Raw genomic sequence first — 19,302 nt, 5'->3', positions numbered from 1 at the left:
CTGTAACGTAACAAAATGTGGAAAAAGTCAAGGGTTCTGAATACTTTCCGAATGTGAGTTTGTGTGGGAGTGTCAATGTAGTGTGTGTGTGTGAATGAGTATGTATATGGTGTGTATATAAGGTCAGTGCAGATAGTTAGGTTACAATAGGCTATTAGCAGTCTTATGACCTGGGGGTAGAAGCTGTCTCGGAGCCTGTTGTTACAAGAGTGGACATGGCTTGGGTGGCTGGAGTCTTTGGCAATTTTTCGGGCCTTCCTCTGACACCGCCTGATAAAGAGGTCCTGGATGGCAGTGATGAACTGGGCTGTCCATACCAAGCGGTGATACAGCCAGTCAAGATCCTCTCGATGGTGCAGGTGTACAACTTTTTGATGATCCGAGGACTCATGACAAATCTTTTCAGCCTCTTGAGGGGGAAGTGGCCCTGCTGTCCCCTCTTCATGACTGTGCGGGTGTGTGTGGACCATGTTATGTCCATAGTGATGTGGACACCAAGGAACTTGAAACTTTCAATGTGCTCTACTACAGCCCTGTCAATAAGGGTGTGCTCTCCCCTCTTTCTCCTTTAGTCCACTCTCAGCTCCTTGGTCTTACTAACTTTGAGGGAGAGGTTGTTGTCCTGGCAGCACACTGCTGAGTCTGACCTCATCCCTGTAGGCTGTCTCATCGTCATCAGTGATCAGGCCTACCACTGTCGTGACGTCAGCAAACTTGGTGTTGGAGTCGTGTGTGGCCACGCAGTGGTGTGTGAACAGGGAGTACAGGAGGGGACTAAGCACACACCCCTGAGGGGCCAACCATGTTGAGGGTCAGCTTGGCAGAGGTGTTGTTGCCTACCCTCACCATTTGGGGCTGGCCCGTCAGGAAGTCCAGGATCCAGTTGCAGAGCGATGGGTTCAGTCCCAGGGTCCCTAGCTTTGTGATGAGCTTTGAGGGGACTATGGTGTTGAACGCTGAGCTGTAGTCTATGAACAGCATTCTCACATAGCTATTTATCCTCTTGTTCAGGTGGGAGAGAGCAGTGTGAAGTGCAATTGAGATGGCATCATCTCTGGATCTGTTGGGGCAGTATACGAATTGGAGTGGGTCCAGGGTGTCTGGGAGGATGGTGTTGATATGTGTCATGACCAGCTTTTCAAAGCACTTCATAATTACAGATGTGAGTGCTACACGGCGATAGTCATTTAGGCAGGTTACCTTGAGCTCTTGGGAACAGGTGGTCAGCTTGAAACATGTTGGGATTACAGAGTGGAACAAGGAAAATGTCAGAGAAGACACTCGCCAGCTATTCTGTGCATGCTTTGAGAATATGCCCTGGTATTCCAGCCTTGTTCATCTGTTTAAACGTTTTGCTTACACCGGCCACGATAAAGCGGGATCACACAGTCACCGGAAAAATAGGGCTTTCACGCAAGGCAGTGTTATATTCTTCGAAGCAACCATTACTGGCATTTAGCTCGTTTAGGAGTTCTGCATCGCGGCCTGGTTTCCTTTTGCCATCTGTTATCATCTGCAAGCCCTGCCACATACAACGAGCGTCGGAGCCGGTGTAATAGGATTCCCCCTTCCGCTTATATTGCCTTTTTTTATGTTTGATATGTCGGAGGTCGTAGCGGGTTTTTATTGTATGTGTTCATGTCCCTGTAAGCGGTAGCTCTAGTCTTTAGCCCAGCATGGACATTGCCTGTAATCCATGGTTTTTGGTTTGGATACGTTCTTGAGAATTCCTTCTCACTTGAAGCAGCACACCAGTTATTTATTAAAAAACACACTCCTCTATTCGACTACCCCATTGCCACCATCCAATCCTACTGCTGCATGGAGAATCCACTGAGTACTATGTGCATAGGGTCATCATCCAGTCACATTTCAGAAAGACATAATATTGCAGCTTTTCAAGTCTCTCTGATAGGAGACTCTCAAAGAAGCTCATCCATCTTATTCTCGAGTGACTGGACATTTGCCAATAGAAAGGAGGGGAGCGCCGTTCAGTTTGCTCTTCTCAATTTCACCAGGACTCCACCTCTTCTCTTGCATCTACGCCTGCAGCATTTTGGTAGCCCATGGAACTAAGGAATAAGGTCCTGTATGAACAGTGGAATAGCTGAATCAGAGTTGAAGTCGTATTTGAAGTCGAAATCGAGATTAGTAACTGTCGATCTGATGTCCAGAAGTGCTTGGTGGTCATATGTGATAATTTGATGAACTTTCACTAAATAGCAAAGTTGGGTTGGAGCCAATGTTCCCCCTAAGCCGTCCGTGTTGTTCCCCGATACTGCCGCACGCAGAAATATAAGCCCACATAGGGAGATTGAACTTCACTCAACTTTCTAGAGCAGTAGTCACTAACCGGTCGATTGCGATCTCCAAGGCATTCCTAGTCAATCACCAAACATTTCTGTAAAAAAAACAACGATAAAGCCTTCTGTTCTTTTTATTTATTTGTCTCGGGCTGTTGGAGGGAGTTGGACCGATTCAGCTGCCCTGCGGGCCGGATAGGTAAACTGTTGCTATTTTGAACCACTTAAAGTGTCTGAAGGTACAAACTCTACCTTCCCAGTGGGCCTAGAGAGCAAATTAAGTGCACTATAGGCCTACTGCTGGCAAATGGGATGGCACAGATGACCGTGTCTGCAGTAACGTAGCAGGCATAAAAGAATGCTACAGCAAAATTGATACTGTGAAATTTCAAAACGTTTAAAACCAAATGTTTTGTAAATAGGCTGTCATTGTAAATAACAATTTGTTCTTAACTGACTTGCTTAGTTAAATAAAGGTTACATTTAAAAATAAATATATAATTTAAAATGTCTAGACACTGTCAACGAATACAGCAAAGAGATGCTGCTTTTATGAGTGAGTTCATGTTTAAGTTCTTACTCAGCACTGTCAACACTTTGTATTCAACACTTTTAGAAGCCCTAAAATGTGCATTCTTCCTATTTCCACTCAACGCTACAACAAGCACTGCAGCAGTAATGAACGAGTAGGAAAGTGTATCTATAGGCTTGCGTTTTTGTGATTATTAGCAGTTTAGGTGTTTTTTAATATCAAGGAACATTTCACTTTCTCTGTTCATATGAGTAACAACATGAATTTGTGCATGAGGCAGAAATAATGCGGTGCGACTTGAGTTTCACCATCATCTGAAAGACAGTGTCCCTTTTTGGTCAGTGTCAGTGGAGGACAGGGAGAGCGGAGGGATGTTGAGAGGCGGACCCTCAATCTGCTGCTCTCTCCCTCACCTGAGACAGACCATCAGATACAGGCACCATCAGCACAGAAAAATAAAAAGCTAATGATTGAAATGTATGCTCACTCAGCTGTGCCTCACAAGTAATACAACAACGGGTCTATTAATGGTGTGATCATATAGCATACCTCAAATTTCTAAATATAATTTTTCAAAATGGCCCGAACAACAATGCATTGGCAGGGCAATTCAAGCAAAGCCAATATGCAGTGATAATGTATTGGGCTTACTGCACAAACCTCAATGCTACAGTACTGTTTTTAAATTAGTTAATGTTGCATAGGCTTATGTAAAAAAAAAAAAAAAAAAAAGTAATTAGTGGTAGATCTCAGCTTGCATTTTGACTCAGTGATCTTGACTCAAATGGTTGGTGACCACTATCAACGTTTCCCTTTACTGTGGCAATTGTGATCGAATCAACCCAATATTAGCCACTTTCAATGCAACATACCGAAACAAAACGAACTATGCAAGAGATTTTTGTACTCCGCATCGGAGTAGGATTCTATTGCATTGACACGCACTACTCAGCCCGTACTCTACACAGACCAGTGCAGCATAACCAATCAGAGCTGCAGTAGGCCTATATGCAAATAGACAACTGCCATATATGGATCTGTGCAATTTACTTTGAACTGGACTGTGCTTACAGCATGAGTGCTCGTGAGTAGATGTGCTTGTTGTGAGAGCTGCATGCAGCCACGTGTGCACATTTTGTTAATATCCTTTGCTAGTTAGTGAGTTTTTAGCCCAGTTATAGATAATTTGTAGTCAGCAATAGGGGAGTGATTGCTTCCTATAAGAGTATACTAGACATCTTTGAAAAGCGAGTCAGGTAAAGAGCTTTTTTTTTGTATTAAAGGAGCAGTGTTGTATTTTGAGACAGGCTTGAATAAGCTAAGTAGCCAATAGACGGTAGAATCATGTCTGATTCTTTGTAATAATGGTATGGGAATAATGATGCATTTTACTTTGTAAAGTGGTTTCCTGCATCAAACACACACAATAATTGGATAAACAGGTTCATGTCAAACCCTGCATGTTTTTTTCTGAAGTCTCATGGAATGTGGCCTACATTGAAAACCACACGTTGTCTGTTACCATAGGGGCGGCAGGTAGCCTAGTGGTTAGAGCATTGGACTAGTAACCGAAAGGTTGCCAGATCTAATCCCCGAGCTGACAAGGTAAAAAAATCTGTTGTTCTGCCCCTGAACAAGGCAGTTAACCCACTGTTCGTAGACCATCATTGAAAATAAGAATTTGTTCTTAACTGACTTGCCTAGTTAAATAAAGGAATATATATAAATTGATGGAACAGCTATTTCCACATGAAATGTTTTTGATGGTAGGCCTACATTATGATCAAATAGTCACAGTAGCCTTCTTGGCCTCTGTTGAAACTGTAACTTAAAGCAGGTACAGCCTCAGTGTTCACAGTAAAGGCGCGCTAGAAGTTGCACAGAATTTTCACAAAGTGCCAGCACACCTGAAATTTGCTCAGTGCTTAAAAAATGAGATGGAACATTGGAACTCTTCTTGGTTTGGAACCCCTTCTCCGTTGGCGCCATCATTATTATACCTCCCCCCATCCCTCGTAGTCTCTATCCCTCCCAGTCTTCCTTCTGCTCTGCGTGCATATGTCTACGGCCAACACCAGATAGCTGGATTATGCTCATCTTCAGATCACTCTGACAGGAATCATTCTCTGCCATGTCAATATAAAACTTTCTGCATTATGTACTGTAGCTAGTGTTATGTACTGACCTATCACTCACACTGTTCAGTGTGAGTGATAGGTCAGTATTTCGTCTCACTGCTAAAACATGACAGTACTGCGACACCTTTATTGGTGTAGGTGTGATGCAGATCACGGTTACCTAACTGGCGGCCAAGTTTTGTATTTATTTTTTATTGTTGAACATAAAAACACCAGCAAAACAGCTCCAAGTGATTTTAATTTTGAAGATATGTTCCACAGTAGTCCCACACATAATATAGAGGTAATGTGATTGTATACAAATGTAAACAACGTTAGAAATGATTATGTTTTAGTCAAATATATCTGTTTGGGCTTCTTGCAGTCAATTTGCAGTCTACAGAATTATTTGTAATTATGTTCCAGCCTCCCTGACCATCTGTTCAAGAATGAAAAAATCCCCTCTGCTGAATCTAGTTCATGATCCCTGATGTAAACAGTGTGGAATTTACCTTTGTATATTTCTGCCAAGTTTTATACGATACGGAATAAAAGTCAAACTCTTGGTAATGTCCTTGATTGGGCCTTTTGAATTTCAAATGCCAGCCATGAAAACATGTGGAATGCCTTCTGTGTTCTAACTGTGCAGCCTGATCTATAGTCCAGAGGCTAAACCAGGGGGTGTAATGGTGTGGAACAAGGATCCTGGTCCCTAATCTACCCAGATTAGGATTTATGACAACAAGGGAAAAAATGCTGATTTACCTTCAACTTTATTCAACTTCACAACTCTTATAACATTTGCTTCTCTGAGAGAACTTCAGACTATTGAACCTGTCCTGGTAGTATAGTGTCTCAACAGAAATGCACTGAAGAAGTATGAAGTGAACAAGACAAAGGAGAATAAATGGCTACAGGCCGGCATGCACACAACGATGGAGTAAACAGACTGGTTGGTTCCCCGTATACATAGGCTAAATGGTGTATAGGCTGCTCAGCTATGATCACACAGACAAAGGAGATCATTGTCTGTGTTGTCAGCTTGCTGGACAGACTGCTGTCTCTGAGGGGTTGTACAGCCTCAGGGAAACCAAAGCAGCACATTGAGCATAGTGTGGTGTATTTGGTGACATTATGCTGAACAATAATCAAATCAAGAAGGCACAATCCGATCCCAAAGTCACTGACCAAACAGAAGTATAGGGAAGTACAGAGTGCGCAGAAGCTAACATAACAAATTAATCCCATGGTCGCAAACAACACATTTAAGAGCGGTTTAGATAGAATAGATTGATGTCAAAGTACAGGCACTTTTACATCCTGCCTGACTTAATGGGGTACGACAACATCAAGTCAATGGTCTAACTACTGAGTGACACAGCTGTTTGTATGTGACACCACCACAAAAAGCATATAGTCTGTGTGTAAAACATTATTCCACTGGTCCTGGGTCAGAAAATACAGTCCTAAAGCATTTGTTAACAAACAAAGCATGTTTATTTCAAACTAAAACAGAATGCACCCAACATCCACCATCCTTTAAAAAAAAAAAACATATATATATATATTTATATATATATATTTTTTTTTATCTCTCTGGCTTACTTTGTCCTCTGAATCACTGCATTATGATGAACAAATCACAGACATTTCTTTTGGGGATAACACAGGTCATGTTTTTAATCTTTTAGGATGTTCCTTTTTAGAAGCAACTGTACGGTTCTTACTGTATGTAGGCTATATTCTGCTTATAGACCAGAAGCATATATATAGGACACCACAAAGGCATTCATTTAAAACTTTGCTGCAGCATATTTTAAAAGAAGAGAAAAAAACAGGCCAGTGACTGCAGTTTTCAAGTATTCCCTCATCTGGATTCAATTCAGTGGAAACAGCCAGGATCCGTACACTCTTCCATAGGAAGGTCAAAGCTCTTTCTCATTTACAATTCAAACATTTTGGCAAGCAATTTTCATTCAAATTCACCAAGCTTTAAATCGTGGGGTGGCATTACAACTTAAAAAAAAGAAAGAAATAAAATATTGAAAAACATAATCACCTACCATTTAATCAGCTAGCGAGCCATCTATTGAAGTACACCGTTATGTGAGAAATAAAATTGGTTGTTAGGTCATCAGACAATATTATGCAAATTACTACCCAGGGTCCCGTGGGTGGCTGACATGAGTACAGAGAAGAGACAACTTTACAAAATGATCTTTACCTACTGAGTGATGATTATGTCCCCTCAGTGTCAGTTTGCTCTACCACTGGCTGTTTCTCAGCTTCCTCCATCGGCTCACTCAGTCCATTGTCCTTAGGGGAGGAGGAGGCATGCTGTGGTGGTTGCTGCACGTCCAGGGGTTCTGGCAGGCATTGGGGTTCCTCAGAGCGATGTGTGAGGACCGGTGACATTGAGAGTGGGGCTGGAGTGGGGGAGAGGGTAGGGGTGGGAGCCCGTTCAGGTGTGGGCTTAGCCACTATGTCAGTGTCCATCCTCAACCCCGTCCCATAGACCAACTGAGATGGAGGTTCCTCTATTGGTTCAGGCTCTTCCATGGGTTCTTCCTGGAGTTTTTCTGGCTCTTCCTGGGTGTCAGTGATCTCCTGGTGTGGCGACGGGGCCTGGGGTGGCGACTGTGCCGGTGGTGGGGACAGGGCCTGGGGGGGCGACTGTGCAGGTGGTGGGGACAGGGCCTGGGGGGGCGACTGTGCAGGTGGTGGGGACAGGGCCTGGGGGGGCGACTGTGCAGGTGGTGGGGACAGGGCCTGGGGAGGCGACTGTGCCGGTGGTGGGGACAGGGGCTGTGCCCATGGCGGGGACTGGGCCTGGGGAGGGGACGGCAATTGGGCCTGAGAGGAAACCAGGTTTTGGGGTGATGACTGGTTCTGAGGAGAGGGTTGGTTCTGGGATGAGGACTCAGACTTAGGGGAAGCATGGGTCTGGGTAGAGGACTGGGACTCTGTCTGGGGCTCAGGCCCGGGGAGGGCTTCATTCTTGGCTTGAGTTGGAGAATGGGATGGGGCTTGAATGAACTTGGTTGGGGCTTGAAATGTTGACCGAGTTAGGAGGGTTGGAGTTTGAAGCAGACCCGGTTTAGTTAGGAATCCAGGTTTAGGTTGAAGCCTGGACTGTAGTTGCAGCAGGGCCTGAGATTTGCCTTGGGTCAGGGAGAGGGTTGGGGTCAGGGCAGGAGTAGGAAGTAGGGGTTGTGGTAGAGGGAGAAGAGGTGTCCAGGCTCCACGCTTGTTACGGTCCCGCTCACGTTCTCTCTCCCGATCCTTCTCCCTCTCCTTTTCACGCTCTCTCTCCCGATCCTTCTCCCTCTCCTTTTCACACTCTCTCTCCCGGTCACGCTCCTGCTCTCGTTCACGGTTGTCACGCTCACGACCATGGTCCCTCTCTCTCTCCCGGTCCCTCTCTCTCTCCCTCTCCCGGTCTTTCTCGCGGCTATCTCTCTCACGGCGGTTGCCGTTCATCTCCTTCCTTAAGTCAAAGTCCCTGTCGTCCCTCTCCCGTTGCTGCCTGTCCCAAGCGCGCCGGCGCTCATCCAAGTCCTGTGGCATGTCAGCATCAGCGAACGGTGCTGCAGCTCCACCACGACTCCACGCCGGGCCCCCTCCAACACCCCCGCCACCAGGACCACCAGCACCTACTCCTCCTGCCCCAGCGCGGTTCTGGTTCTGAAAGCGGTTGGGAAAGTTCTGCCCCTGGTTGAAGCCAGGGCGCTCCTCCTGGAAGCCCTTGGAGACCCCGGCTGGTGAGCCCCGCATGTCACGCTCATCAAAGTCCCCTCTAGGTGGCCCCCAGCGACTCTGGGTCTGGGGGGTGAAGCCGGCGAGGGCCTGAAGCCGCCCTACCACGCTGTCTCTAGCTGGCTCCCTCACTGGGGTCTGCAGCAGGGCAGGTCTGCCTCCTCCTCCACCCATAACCCCACCACCAGCTCCCCCACCACGTCCACCTCCACCCATGGACTCTCTGTGCTCCAGGGGAGGTGTCCTCAGCAGGCCTGTGCTCTGCTTCTCCTGGGGCGGGGGGAAGCGGTAGTCTTGGTCCCTCCCCTGCTGGCTCTCGTCTGCCCGAGAGGAAGGCTGGTCTTCAGCCTTAGACATGTTTTCATTTGGGGGGTTGGGACCCCGGTTGAAGGCCCCTTCCGTCCTGTTGAAGTGGTCCATCTGGGAGGCCGCTCTGGCGCGGGCCTGTGCATGGAGGGAGGCATCCAGGATACTCTGTTGGGACAGGCCCTGCTGCATCAGGAGGGGGAAGCGGGCCCCGGCTCCCTGGAGCATACTAGGCCGGAGGTCCAGCGGCATTAGCCCAGGCATCCTCTGGCCAGGCAGGCCCTGCTGTTGTAGGGGGTGGGTGAGGGAGGCTGAGGGGTGCATTCCCAGAAGACCCATACGACGACCCATTGCATTTTGCATACCTAGAGAGAAGAGGAACACAAATTATTTAATGGCAAAAAACAGGTATCAGCAGCAAAGTCTTGAGAAAGTGAGACATTTTTCAAAAGATTTCGAAATGGGTCATTAAGAACAGACAAAAGAATGGCAAAACTTTCACCTGAACCCTAGATTATAGTTTACCTTGCAGTACTAACTCTGCAGCAGCGTCCATGCCATCAGCAGATTGGCCCGTCTTGTCATTGGCTCCTTGCTGCGTCTGGACTCCAGGTTGAAGCGGGTTGAAGACCCCTTGTCCAGGGATGGCAGAGGGCATGAAGCTTCCTGGGACAGTGGCTCCGTACGGGGAGTCCTTCATGCTGTCCTGAGCCTGCGACATGGAGGGCTGCACCAGAGCTGCAGGAGAGGAACAGAACAAACCATATGTCAGATTTGTCTATTTTAAATAAAGCATATCACATAACATTTTAATATTATCTGGCAACATTTACTCAAAAAGTAATGCAACATAATGGTTTCTATAGACATGCTGTACTTACATGTAGGAGCTGAGCCCATGCCTGCTTGCTGAGGAACACCTGCTGCCTGCATGAAACCTACAGGGGGAGATACAACACACCATTATCATTACTTTAACAATAAATCACTATTTAGACCATTCAAACTTCCTTTACTGTTAAACGGATGCCCTGCTTCACGTTTCTCCCCTTATTGAAATATGTATAATTTGGTCAATTTATGCAGTGCTTTGTTCATATAATGCACTGTCCACTTTCCCTTGAGGATTTCCCAAGCTGATGCGCGAGAATCAAAGACCAAACTGCCTCAGATCACTCACTTGTCATGTTTGGGCCTTGGATTGGACAGTGGTACACACTGTGGAGATGTTTCATTTATCTTGCATGCCAGCGTAGCTGAAGCCAGCGCAAATTCCTAGTATTTATGTGTCCAGGATAAACGTGGTGTGGCATCCCTCATTACAAACAGTCGGTTAAATTCACGGTTAATGCATCATTTTCTGACCTATTAGAAGCAATTAATACCTGAAACAATAACGTCATCATGGAACAAAACAACTGGCCAGCGATTAGAGCCCCGTGTCACGTAAAAATCTCCCCAGAGTGAAATACTTCCCAATCGTTCTGATTGTGACGTCATGTAAAAATTCTCAGTATGAAAATGTTCCCAGTTCAATAATTGCACGTGCGTCTCTTTATGTGGATGGCTGAGCTCGTACGGACATTTCTCTCACACTCTACCGCAGCGCCCAAGTCTTTGCAATTGCCAAAAATCATTCCTCACACCAACCAGTGGTGTAAAAAGTACTTAATTGTCATACTTGAATAAAAAGTAAAGATACCTTAATAGAAAATGACTCAAGTCAAAGTGAAAGTCACCCATTAAAATACTAGTTGAGTAAAAGTCTAAAAGTATTTGGTTTTAAATAAACATAAGTATTAAAAGTAAATGGAATTGCTACTTAAGTATAAAAATAATAATTTCAAATTCCTTATATTAAGCAAACCAGACGGCAACATTTAAAAACATTTTTTTTAAATTTACGGATAGCCAGGGGCACACTCCAACACTCAGACATCATTTACAAACAAAGCATTTGTGTTTAGTGAGTCTGCCAGATCAGAAGAAGTAGGGATCACAAGGGATGTTCTCTTGATTAGTGTGTGAATTGGACCACTTTTGGGTGTCAGGAAAAATGTATGGTGTAAAAAGTACATTATTTTCTTTAGGAACGTAGTGAAGTAAAAGTTGCCAAAAATATAAATAGTAAAGTATAGACACCCCAAAAAACAACTTAAGTATTTTTTTTACTTAAAGTACTTTACACCACTGACATCAACCCTCAGCACTTAAGACGCGCAGGTCCGGGTGTTTATATACTGACCTCACGCCTCAACAAGCTTCTGAATTGGTCAGTGTCAATACTCATGGCCACCATTGACTGGCAGATGTGTGATGCAAATGCACATGCCCACAGAACAGTTTTTCCAGGTCGAGGAAGGGTGTGAGAGAAATATCCGCACGAGCTCAGCCATCCACACATAAAGAGATGAGCTCAGCCATCCACACATAAAGAGATGAGCTCAGCCATCCACACATAAAGGGATGAGCTCAGCCATCCACACATAAAGGGATGAGCTCAGCCATCCACACATAAAGAGATGAGCTCAGCCATCCACACATAAAGAGATGAGCTCAGCCATCCACACATAAAGGGATGAGCTCAGCCATCCACACATAAAGGGATGAGCTCAGCCATCCACACATAAAGGGATGAGCTCAGCCATCCACACATAAAGGGATGAGCTCAGCCATCCACACATAAAGGGATGAGCTCAGCCATCCACACATAAAGGGATGAGCTCAGCCATCCACACATAAAGGGATGAGCTCAGCCATCCACACATAAAGGGATGAGCTCAGCCATCCACACATAAAGGGATGAGCTCAGCCATCCACACATAAAGAGATGAGCTCAGCCATCCACACATAAAGGGATGAGGTCAGCCATCCACACATAAAGGGATGAGGTCAGCCATCCACACATAAAGGGATGAGGTCAGCCATCCACACATAAAGGGATGAGGTCAGCCATCCACACATAAAGGGATGAGGTCAGCCATCCACACATAAAGGGATGAGGTCAGCCATCCACACATAAAGGGATGAGCTCAGCCATCCACACATAAAGGGATGAGCTCAGCCATCCACACATAAAGGGATGAGCTCAGCCATCCACACATAAAGGGATGAGCTCAGCCATCCACACATAAAGGGATGAGCTCAGCCATCCACACATAAAGGGATGAGCTCAGCCATCCACACATAAAGAGATGAGCTCAGCCATCCACACATAAAGAGATGAGCTCAGCCATCCACACATAAAGGGATGAGCTCAGCCATCCACACATAAAGGGATGAGCTCAGCCATCCACACATAAAGGGATGAGCTCAGCCATCCACACATAAAGGGATGAGCTCAGCCATCCACACATAAAGGGATGAGCTCAGCCATCCACACATAAAGGGATGAGCTCAGCCATCCACACATAAAGGGATGAGCTCAGCCATCCACACATAAAGGGATGAGCTCAGCCATCCACACATAAAGGGATGAGCTCAGCCATCCACACATAAAGGGATGAGCTCAGCCATCCACACATAAAGGGATGAGCTCAGCCATCCACACATAAAGGGATGAGCTCAGCCATCCACACATAAAGGGATGAGCTCAGCCATCCACACATAAAGGGATGAGCTCAGCCATCCACACATAAAGGGATGAGCTCAGCCATCCACACAAAGGGATGAGCTCAGCCATCCACACAAAGAGATGAGCTCAGCTCAATGAAGAGACATGAGAGCAGTTAGCTGTTAGCTACTTTTCGTCATTCTAAACATTATTGTCGGTGAAATAATCTATCCTGTCTCATATTTGACTAGATTGAAACACTTCTGACAATGTTATGATCTTAGCCAGATATGACTGCACTGAGCAGCAGAGCACTAGCAAATGTTAGTGAACAATTTTGTGATACCCGAGCCATGCCTATACCTTAGTTATTGATGGGAAAAAAACTGTCCCTACCCCATCCTTAACCCAATGTATAATGTTGTGGCCCGTCAGGCTCGGGTAGGAGAGCTCTAGCATTCCTCAGCAAATATCCAGTGCAAGCTGATAGTATTTTTGACAACCAAATTGAAGTAAAAATGACTGGCGACATCGAAGTGGCAGCTACATGGTGATTTGCGATTCATAACTTACATTTTACCGGTAGACTACTGCCTGCACAAAGACGGAATGTGTTTGAAGTTATCAAGCGGCGCCGAGAACAGCCCGAATATTCTGTTAAATGCATCGGTAGTGGTATGCACACACTTCACACCGATCACGTTAGGGACTTTTCCTGGCAACCGGAAGAGGCAATCGAAGGAGGGTGCGATGAGTGAATTGACTGTATAGACCTTCTGGCCTCGAATTTAGTAAAGCTTCATTTCTTCAAAGTAAAAGCCTAGTCTGATAGGCCTATTCATAATTGTACTAATATTTTGTTATAGGCTATAGGTAATGAACTCATTATACCGTAACATTTCATTTGATTACAATTATTTGTCAATCTATATTGAATTAGAAAAACAAATATTGTAGTCTATTGCACTATATACAACTTAAATGACGTTTTACCCTGCAGATGATCGGGATTGGATTGCACTTTTTACAGTGCTGCATTCATTGGACAGACCTAACTTGAATGACTGTCCCTCTTTATATACAGTAGCCTATTTCTACTAGAAAGTGTTTGGGGGAGGGGGATTCTATATATTTTTTAGCTCGCTCACAATCTGTTCAATAGACCTTACTTTTTTTGTGCAATACTCTTTACAGACTGCTGTGTCTTACCTGGAGGAGGCTGGGAGGCGTTGAACCCTGCTCTGAGGAAGGTGGGCGGGGGGCCATAGCCTGGCGGGGGCATTGTCATGGAAACAGGGAAGGATGGAGGCACAAGACCCCCAGCAGGGACAGCCTGGGCCACAGGGAGCTGAGACAGAGGATAGAGAGGAGAGCAAACCAGTGAAATGAGTGCTGGGATGAATATGCATGGTTGAGATGTGATCACTGTAATATAATTTAACAATCAAAGAATTTGGAGGAACAATATTTTCCCACTGATAATCATGGTTTAAGACAAATACTATGAGAAACAACAACATTTAAATGCTTTGAGAGTTGAGATGTATTAAACAACGGGTGGGTCTAATCGTAAATGCTGATGGGTTAAAACCACATTCCATTCAGTGTCTCTTCCATAAGTTACCACTGGCTAAATCTATGACGTTAAAATGCTTATTTACTCTGTTCCATCTGACTGACTGTCTCATCAGCCCAGCCAAGCAATTTATAAACTTGATCTCCACTATAAAAAGCATCTAGACATTATCTCACATTTCTTTTAGACTAACATTTAGTTATCAACAGCGGAAATTTGTATAAACCTGTCTCTCCGACATTTGCAACATTGTTTCAATATTGAAATTCAATCTCAAGCTGTCTCATAGTAAATAACGTGTCGGGACGAGACACAGGCAGGCAGCATTTCACAGCCAGTCAAAATCATGAATCAGCTGGCATAATTTTTATGAATATACACAAAGAAAGGTAAAACGAAGTGTAGCTAGTTTGTAGTCTTTCCAGCTCAGTTTGAAGTGATTGTGTTCACTGTGTTGTTGGCTAGCTCCTCTGAACAACAGTGTCCTGATGAGTGAGAACATTTTCTTTGGCAGGCGAAATAGCGCCCCATTAGCTCATTGTTATTGATGCATGCAAATAAATGTCACCAGAAAACAGCTTAAACAAATGCGGCTACTTTGCTGTTATTCTGGCTTTTTGAAGTGACCGTAAATTAGCCGTAGTTAGCTAGCTGGCAAGCAAGGGATAAGAACGTTGCCAACCAGTATGGCAATGGAACATTTAGAACGAACGACTGGGTTGCATCCACAGATTCAGAACAAAAAGACTGAACGACGGTGTCCCCTCTCTGGCAACCTAACCGATAGAACGAACGACCATCCAGCTTGGGTAGCAACCCTAGAATTGTGTCGGGCCTATATCTTGTGGAAGGATGAAATAGTATAAATAAATTCTATGAAAATATGTCAATAAATATTTGAATATGTTGGTAACCGGTTGTATAAAAGTGATAATGCCCTCGAAGCCGGTGTTTGGAGGATATATTGGCAAGTGCCAACAACACCCATGCCAATATATTCTACAAACACCGGCATTATCACTTAAATATCTGACTGACGAGTTGAATAAGGCGTGTGTGGGTAAATTGCATGAATGAGTTTAGTAGACAGATTAACTCAGACAGAGGTGATTTTCTCTGAGCTGAGTTGTATACTAATCCCCAGCCTAAACACTTCCCCCACCCACTGAGCCAACCCTTCTCATTAGGCCCACCCACGAGCAAACAAACACAGGCCGTGCATCCTGCATTCACTGAACAACCCCTATCAACCCCGTCACAAAGGACTGAATACTTGAGGCTAAGCACCCCATAGACAGGGCAGGAGCTAGCACCAATCACAGGAAGTTTATGGTGTTCAGTTTCACATCACTGACTGACTGGCTCCACGGAAGACACTCAGTACAAAGGAAATGGGAGAGGAACCATAGAAACGTGAAGGGCCCAGTGAATTCATGTGTGATCAACTTGTACCCTAACAGTTATTTTGTAAAATAACCAACTTCACAGCCACATCATGTGTGCATGGGAATTGTAAAGAGTTGATTGATATGAATTTCACAGTGGGTGTTCCACCCTCCGGCACGCTTTCTCACAAAAACACACAACTCTAGTTTTATATTAGATGTTTGGGTACCTGCACAGGCATCATGGAGACTTGTTGGATGAAGGCCTTTTGTTGGGTCTGTTGGGAATTAGTGGCTGCCATGGGTTCAGTGCTAACAGCCTGGCTCACCGCTTCCTTCACTGGCTCTGGTGCATTTTTGGCTGCTTCCCACTCTACAGTTAAGAAAAACAGAGGGGGTTAGAGAAGAAAATTCACTGTACGACACAGTTACATTTACTTTGACCTGCTGGGCTGTATCTCTCCAGTACTATATTTCTCCGTGGGACTTCCTACTCTGATAAACTCCAAATAACCAAACGGCAGTAAATATTTGTGGTTGGTGTTCAGAGAGTTAATGTGAGTGTGTGACGCCTGTTTATGAGTGAGCAGTAGTGTTGGGCTTGTAATTTCTGTGCCTGTCTAGTGTGTGTGTATATATATATATATATATATATATATATATATATATATATATATGAGTGAGCATGAGAGTGTTTCTCAAAATGCATACTAGGGTCGGAGTATGAGTCCAAATCAAAGTATGTGAAACTGTGCGCTATTTGGACGCGTACTCCGTTGGTAAGTATTTTGAAGCATGCATCGATGCAAGCTTCAACTGAAAGTATCCACAGAAATATGATGCAACCATGTAAAAAAAAAAAACATTTATTGAAATCAATTATTTAAGCTGAAGTTAGAAAATAAACCGACTGAATTAAATGTTGCCCATTCACATCTCATATGTTGCCTGACTACAATATTTTATTTTGATACATTAATACATACTCTGTTCATTTTGGCATGTTTACCTGCCTACAATACCCACTGTCGTGTGCATAGAACGCAAGCCCAAGTTAATAGGGTTAATGTTTACTGGTTAGCTACTACTGTTAGCTGGCTAGATAGCCACAACGAATTACCTTGTATGGCATTAGTTTTAAATCATTTTTGCCTGTTAAACTATCTGGTTAGATTATTACGATTCACATCTAGCTAGCTGATAGCTTTGTGTATATCTTGTGTCGTCTCTATTGTTGCCATTGTCCTGGCCGGAAGAAGGTCCAGTGAATGGAGAGGTGCAGCGTGAGGTAATACAGTAGTGAATGTTTTATGCATTCTCAAGAGAATGTCCTCTGAGAATGCACTTGGAGCATGAGTGTGGTGCACGGTAGTATGCATATTGAGAAACACCCGTAGTGTTAATTTCTGTGTGTGCCTGTGTCCTTTGCTGCGTCTGCTCACCGGCGTTGACAGTCTCCTGGTCGATCATGCCTCCCTCAGCGAAGCCGTCCAGGTCGTCCAGCTTGACCTTCTCCCAGGGGATGTAGGTGACCCCCAGGTCCATGTCCCACAACTGCTTATACTCCTGCTTCACTCCCTTATTCAGCGCCCAAGCGATCTGAACACAAATGTCAGCGGATACATGAAAGAGCAGCAATATCAAGGGTATTTAAGTAGAAACAGGAGAGTAGGAAATATGTAACGGCTGGGTTGCTATGAGGTCAGTGGTATGCTTAGCGAGCCACCCAAGAGATTTAAAAACATTAACACACACAGAGGACATACCCTAACCGCAGTGAAGTGGCAATCACATCACGCCAGACTTTACCTTAATGACCTTGGAGACGATCTTGTGTGAACCAGTGCTGAGTTTCTGTCTGGCTTGGTAGGCATCCTGTCTGTGGACCATACAGATGTAGGCACAGCCACGGGGAGGGATCATCTATAGAATGAGAGTGAGAAAGGGATGTACAGAAAGACAGATGGTCAGAACTTGCTAATGAGAAATGCCTGGCCTGGCTTAAAGAGCAACGGGTGAGTCCTTTAAAGTGGACTGTCAAGATAATAAATATTTCCCTCCGGTCAGAGGTGACAGAGCTTGCGTACCCACATAATGAGCACCAGTTAATGAAGTCAAGCTCAGACAGACAGCGAGTGCTCTACTTACATTGATAGACTCAATCTGACCAAACTCTTCAAACAGATTGGTGAGGTCCTGCGGAGTGGCCTTCTTGTCTACCTGTCCCACCCACAGAGTGGTGCTGCACACTGGGGACACACAGAAGAGATGGAGGCTTAGAACACATTTAAGGTACCAAGGATGATAAACAGTAAAAGGAGATTGGAGTTTGGAGTAGTGATACACTAAAACATTAAAAGGTCAGTGAAGCGCTAATCGGGTGCTGGTATTACCACTGAGAAACTTGGATCGGATTGGAGGCAGTCCTTTCTTCTGACGCTCTTTCTCTAGCTCGCGGGCATGTCTCTCGCTGGAGTAGGACCGCGACAACTTCCTCTTCCGTTCTCTGGAGCGTGACCGCGATCGCTTGCGATGTTTCCGTTTCCGAGAGCCTGACCGTGATCTGGACCGTCTCTTCCTGGGAGATCTAGAGTAGAGGGTTATTTTGAAGGTAGTTTGATGCCAGCAGTTGTGGTAAAATCAACATGCGCCTCTACAAGGTGTCTCAAGATGCCTTGTGGACGCTTTCTCTCAGAATGGGTCCATACTCACCTCGATCGTGACCTGGACCGTGTTCTTGACTGTATGTCAATCGTCTTGGACTTCTTGTCCTCTGGCTCGAAGATCTCTTCGTCCATCTCTGGCCCGTCATCCAGGTCCATGTCCATGTCCTATAACACAGGCATCATTACAACAGAGCTCTACTTACAAATACCACAGAGCTCTACTTACAAATACAACTACCACAGAGCTCTACTTACAAATACAACTACCACAGAGCTCTACTTACAAATACAACTACCACAGAGCTCTTACAATTGCAGTTATATATCCGTTTTAGTCACAGAGAAGTTCATGAGTCAGTGAGGGAAGAAAGGCTTACCTGCTGCTGGTTTTCAATGGAGTCATCAATCTTGTTGTCTGGCTCCGGGTGCTGTGATTGGCTGCTGCTCTGCTGGGGTGTGTTCTCAGACCCAAAGATTCCATCCTGATAAATACCGGATTGGTTAGTGTCCTAGCTACTTTCCTCACAATGGTCTCAAGAGACGAATGTATGGGAAATTAGTAGGAAATTAAACAGGTAGGGGTTCGGAAAGGAACCAGGGCCGCTTTGTTTTGGGAAGTCAATTCCTGTGCATATAGAGGTGATGTAGCAACCTTCTGCTGGTGCTGCTAGTGCTCCGGTATGGATAGGGTGGGCCGTAAAGGAAGGGACTAAGGGTGTCTGTGAAGGTGTGTGTTGTGTAGGTACCTTCTGCTGGTGCTGCTGGTGCTCCATGAGCTGCTTCTGTAACTGCTCTAGGTTCTGCTGCTGCAGCTGCTCTGCCAGCTGGTGGAAGATGGAGTCAGACACCATGGGCCTGGAGGGAAACAGGGAGACAGACAGGGGTCAAGAGTTCAGTTAAATGCTGTGCGTCACACAGGTAGTGGGGAGTGAAAGTCCATACACAGAACCTGTGACATATTCCGCAGGGTCTCAGATTTGTAGATAAAAAAAACATGCTTACATCTGGGATGATTGCGAGTCCTTTTTGGATTCTTCAGAGCGTTCTGAATCATTCCCAAAGTCAAAATGACCCAACATTTTCTGCAACAAATGGAGAAAGACGATTG

The 19,302-nt window shown here is 45.1% G+C and overlaps 1 protein-coding gene across 4 annotated transcripts in view; it reads right to left on the bottom strand.

Moving 5' to 3' along the window:
* Positions 1–5,708: 5,708 nt before the first annotated feature.
* Positions 5,709–19,302, bottom strand: part of LOC110498039 (SR-related and CTD-associated factor 8) — a 43,162-nt gene continuing 29,568 nt past the window's right edge. For all 4 annotated transcript variants that reach the window (XM_036954964.1, XM_021574584.2, XM_036954966.1 and 1 more), the window contains 13 exons: positions 19,197–19,276; positions 18,941–19,049; positions 18,572–18,676; positions 18,241–18,359; positions 17,922–18,115; positions 17,677–17,777; positions 17,338–17,451; positions 16,971–17,127; positions 15,759–15,901; positions 13,777–13,915; positions 9,896–9,952; positions 9,540–9,752; positions 5,709–9,379 (listed from right to left, as the gene is read on the bottom strand). In XM_036954964.1, coding sequence (XP_036810859.1) covers positions 7,191–9,379; positions 9,540–9,752; positions 9,896–9,952; positions 13,777–13,915; positions 15,759–15,901; positions 16,971–17,127; positions 17,338–17,451; positions 17,677–17,777; positions 17,922–18,115; positions 18,241–18,359; positions 18,572–18,676; positions 18,941–19,049; positions 19,197–19,276 — 3,720 coding nt within the window. In that variant the 3' untranslated portion in view covers positions 5,709–7,190. The remainder of the gene's footprint in view (positions 9,380–9,539; positions 9,753–9,895; positions 9,953–13,776; positions 13,916–15,758; positions 15,902–16,970; positions 17,128–17,337; positions 17,452–17,676; positions 17,778–17,921; positions 18,116–18,240; positions 18,360–18,571; positions 18,677–18,940; positions 19,050–19,196; positions 19,277–19,302) is intronic.

This window comes from Oncorhynchus mykiss, chromosome 19 (genome assembly GCF_013265735.2).
Source record: "Oncorhynchus mykiss isolate Arlee chromosome 19, USDA_OmykA_1.1, whole genome shotgun sequence".
NCBI lineage: Eukaryota > Metazoa > Chordata > Actinopteri > Salmoniformes > Salmonidae > Oncorhynchus > Oncorhynchus mykiss.
This window is presented reverse-complemented; position numbering and strand designations above follow the sequence as displayed.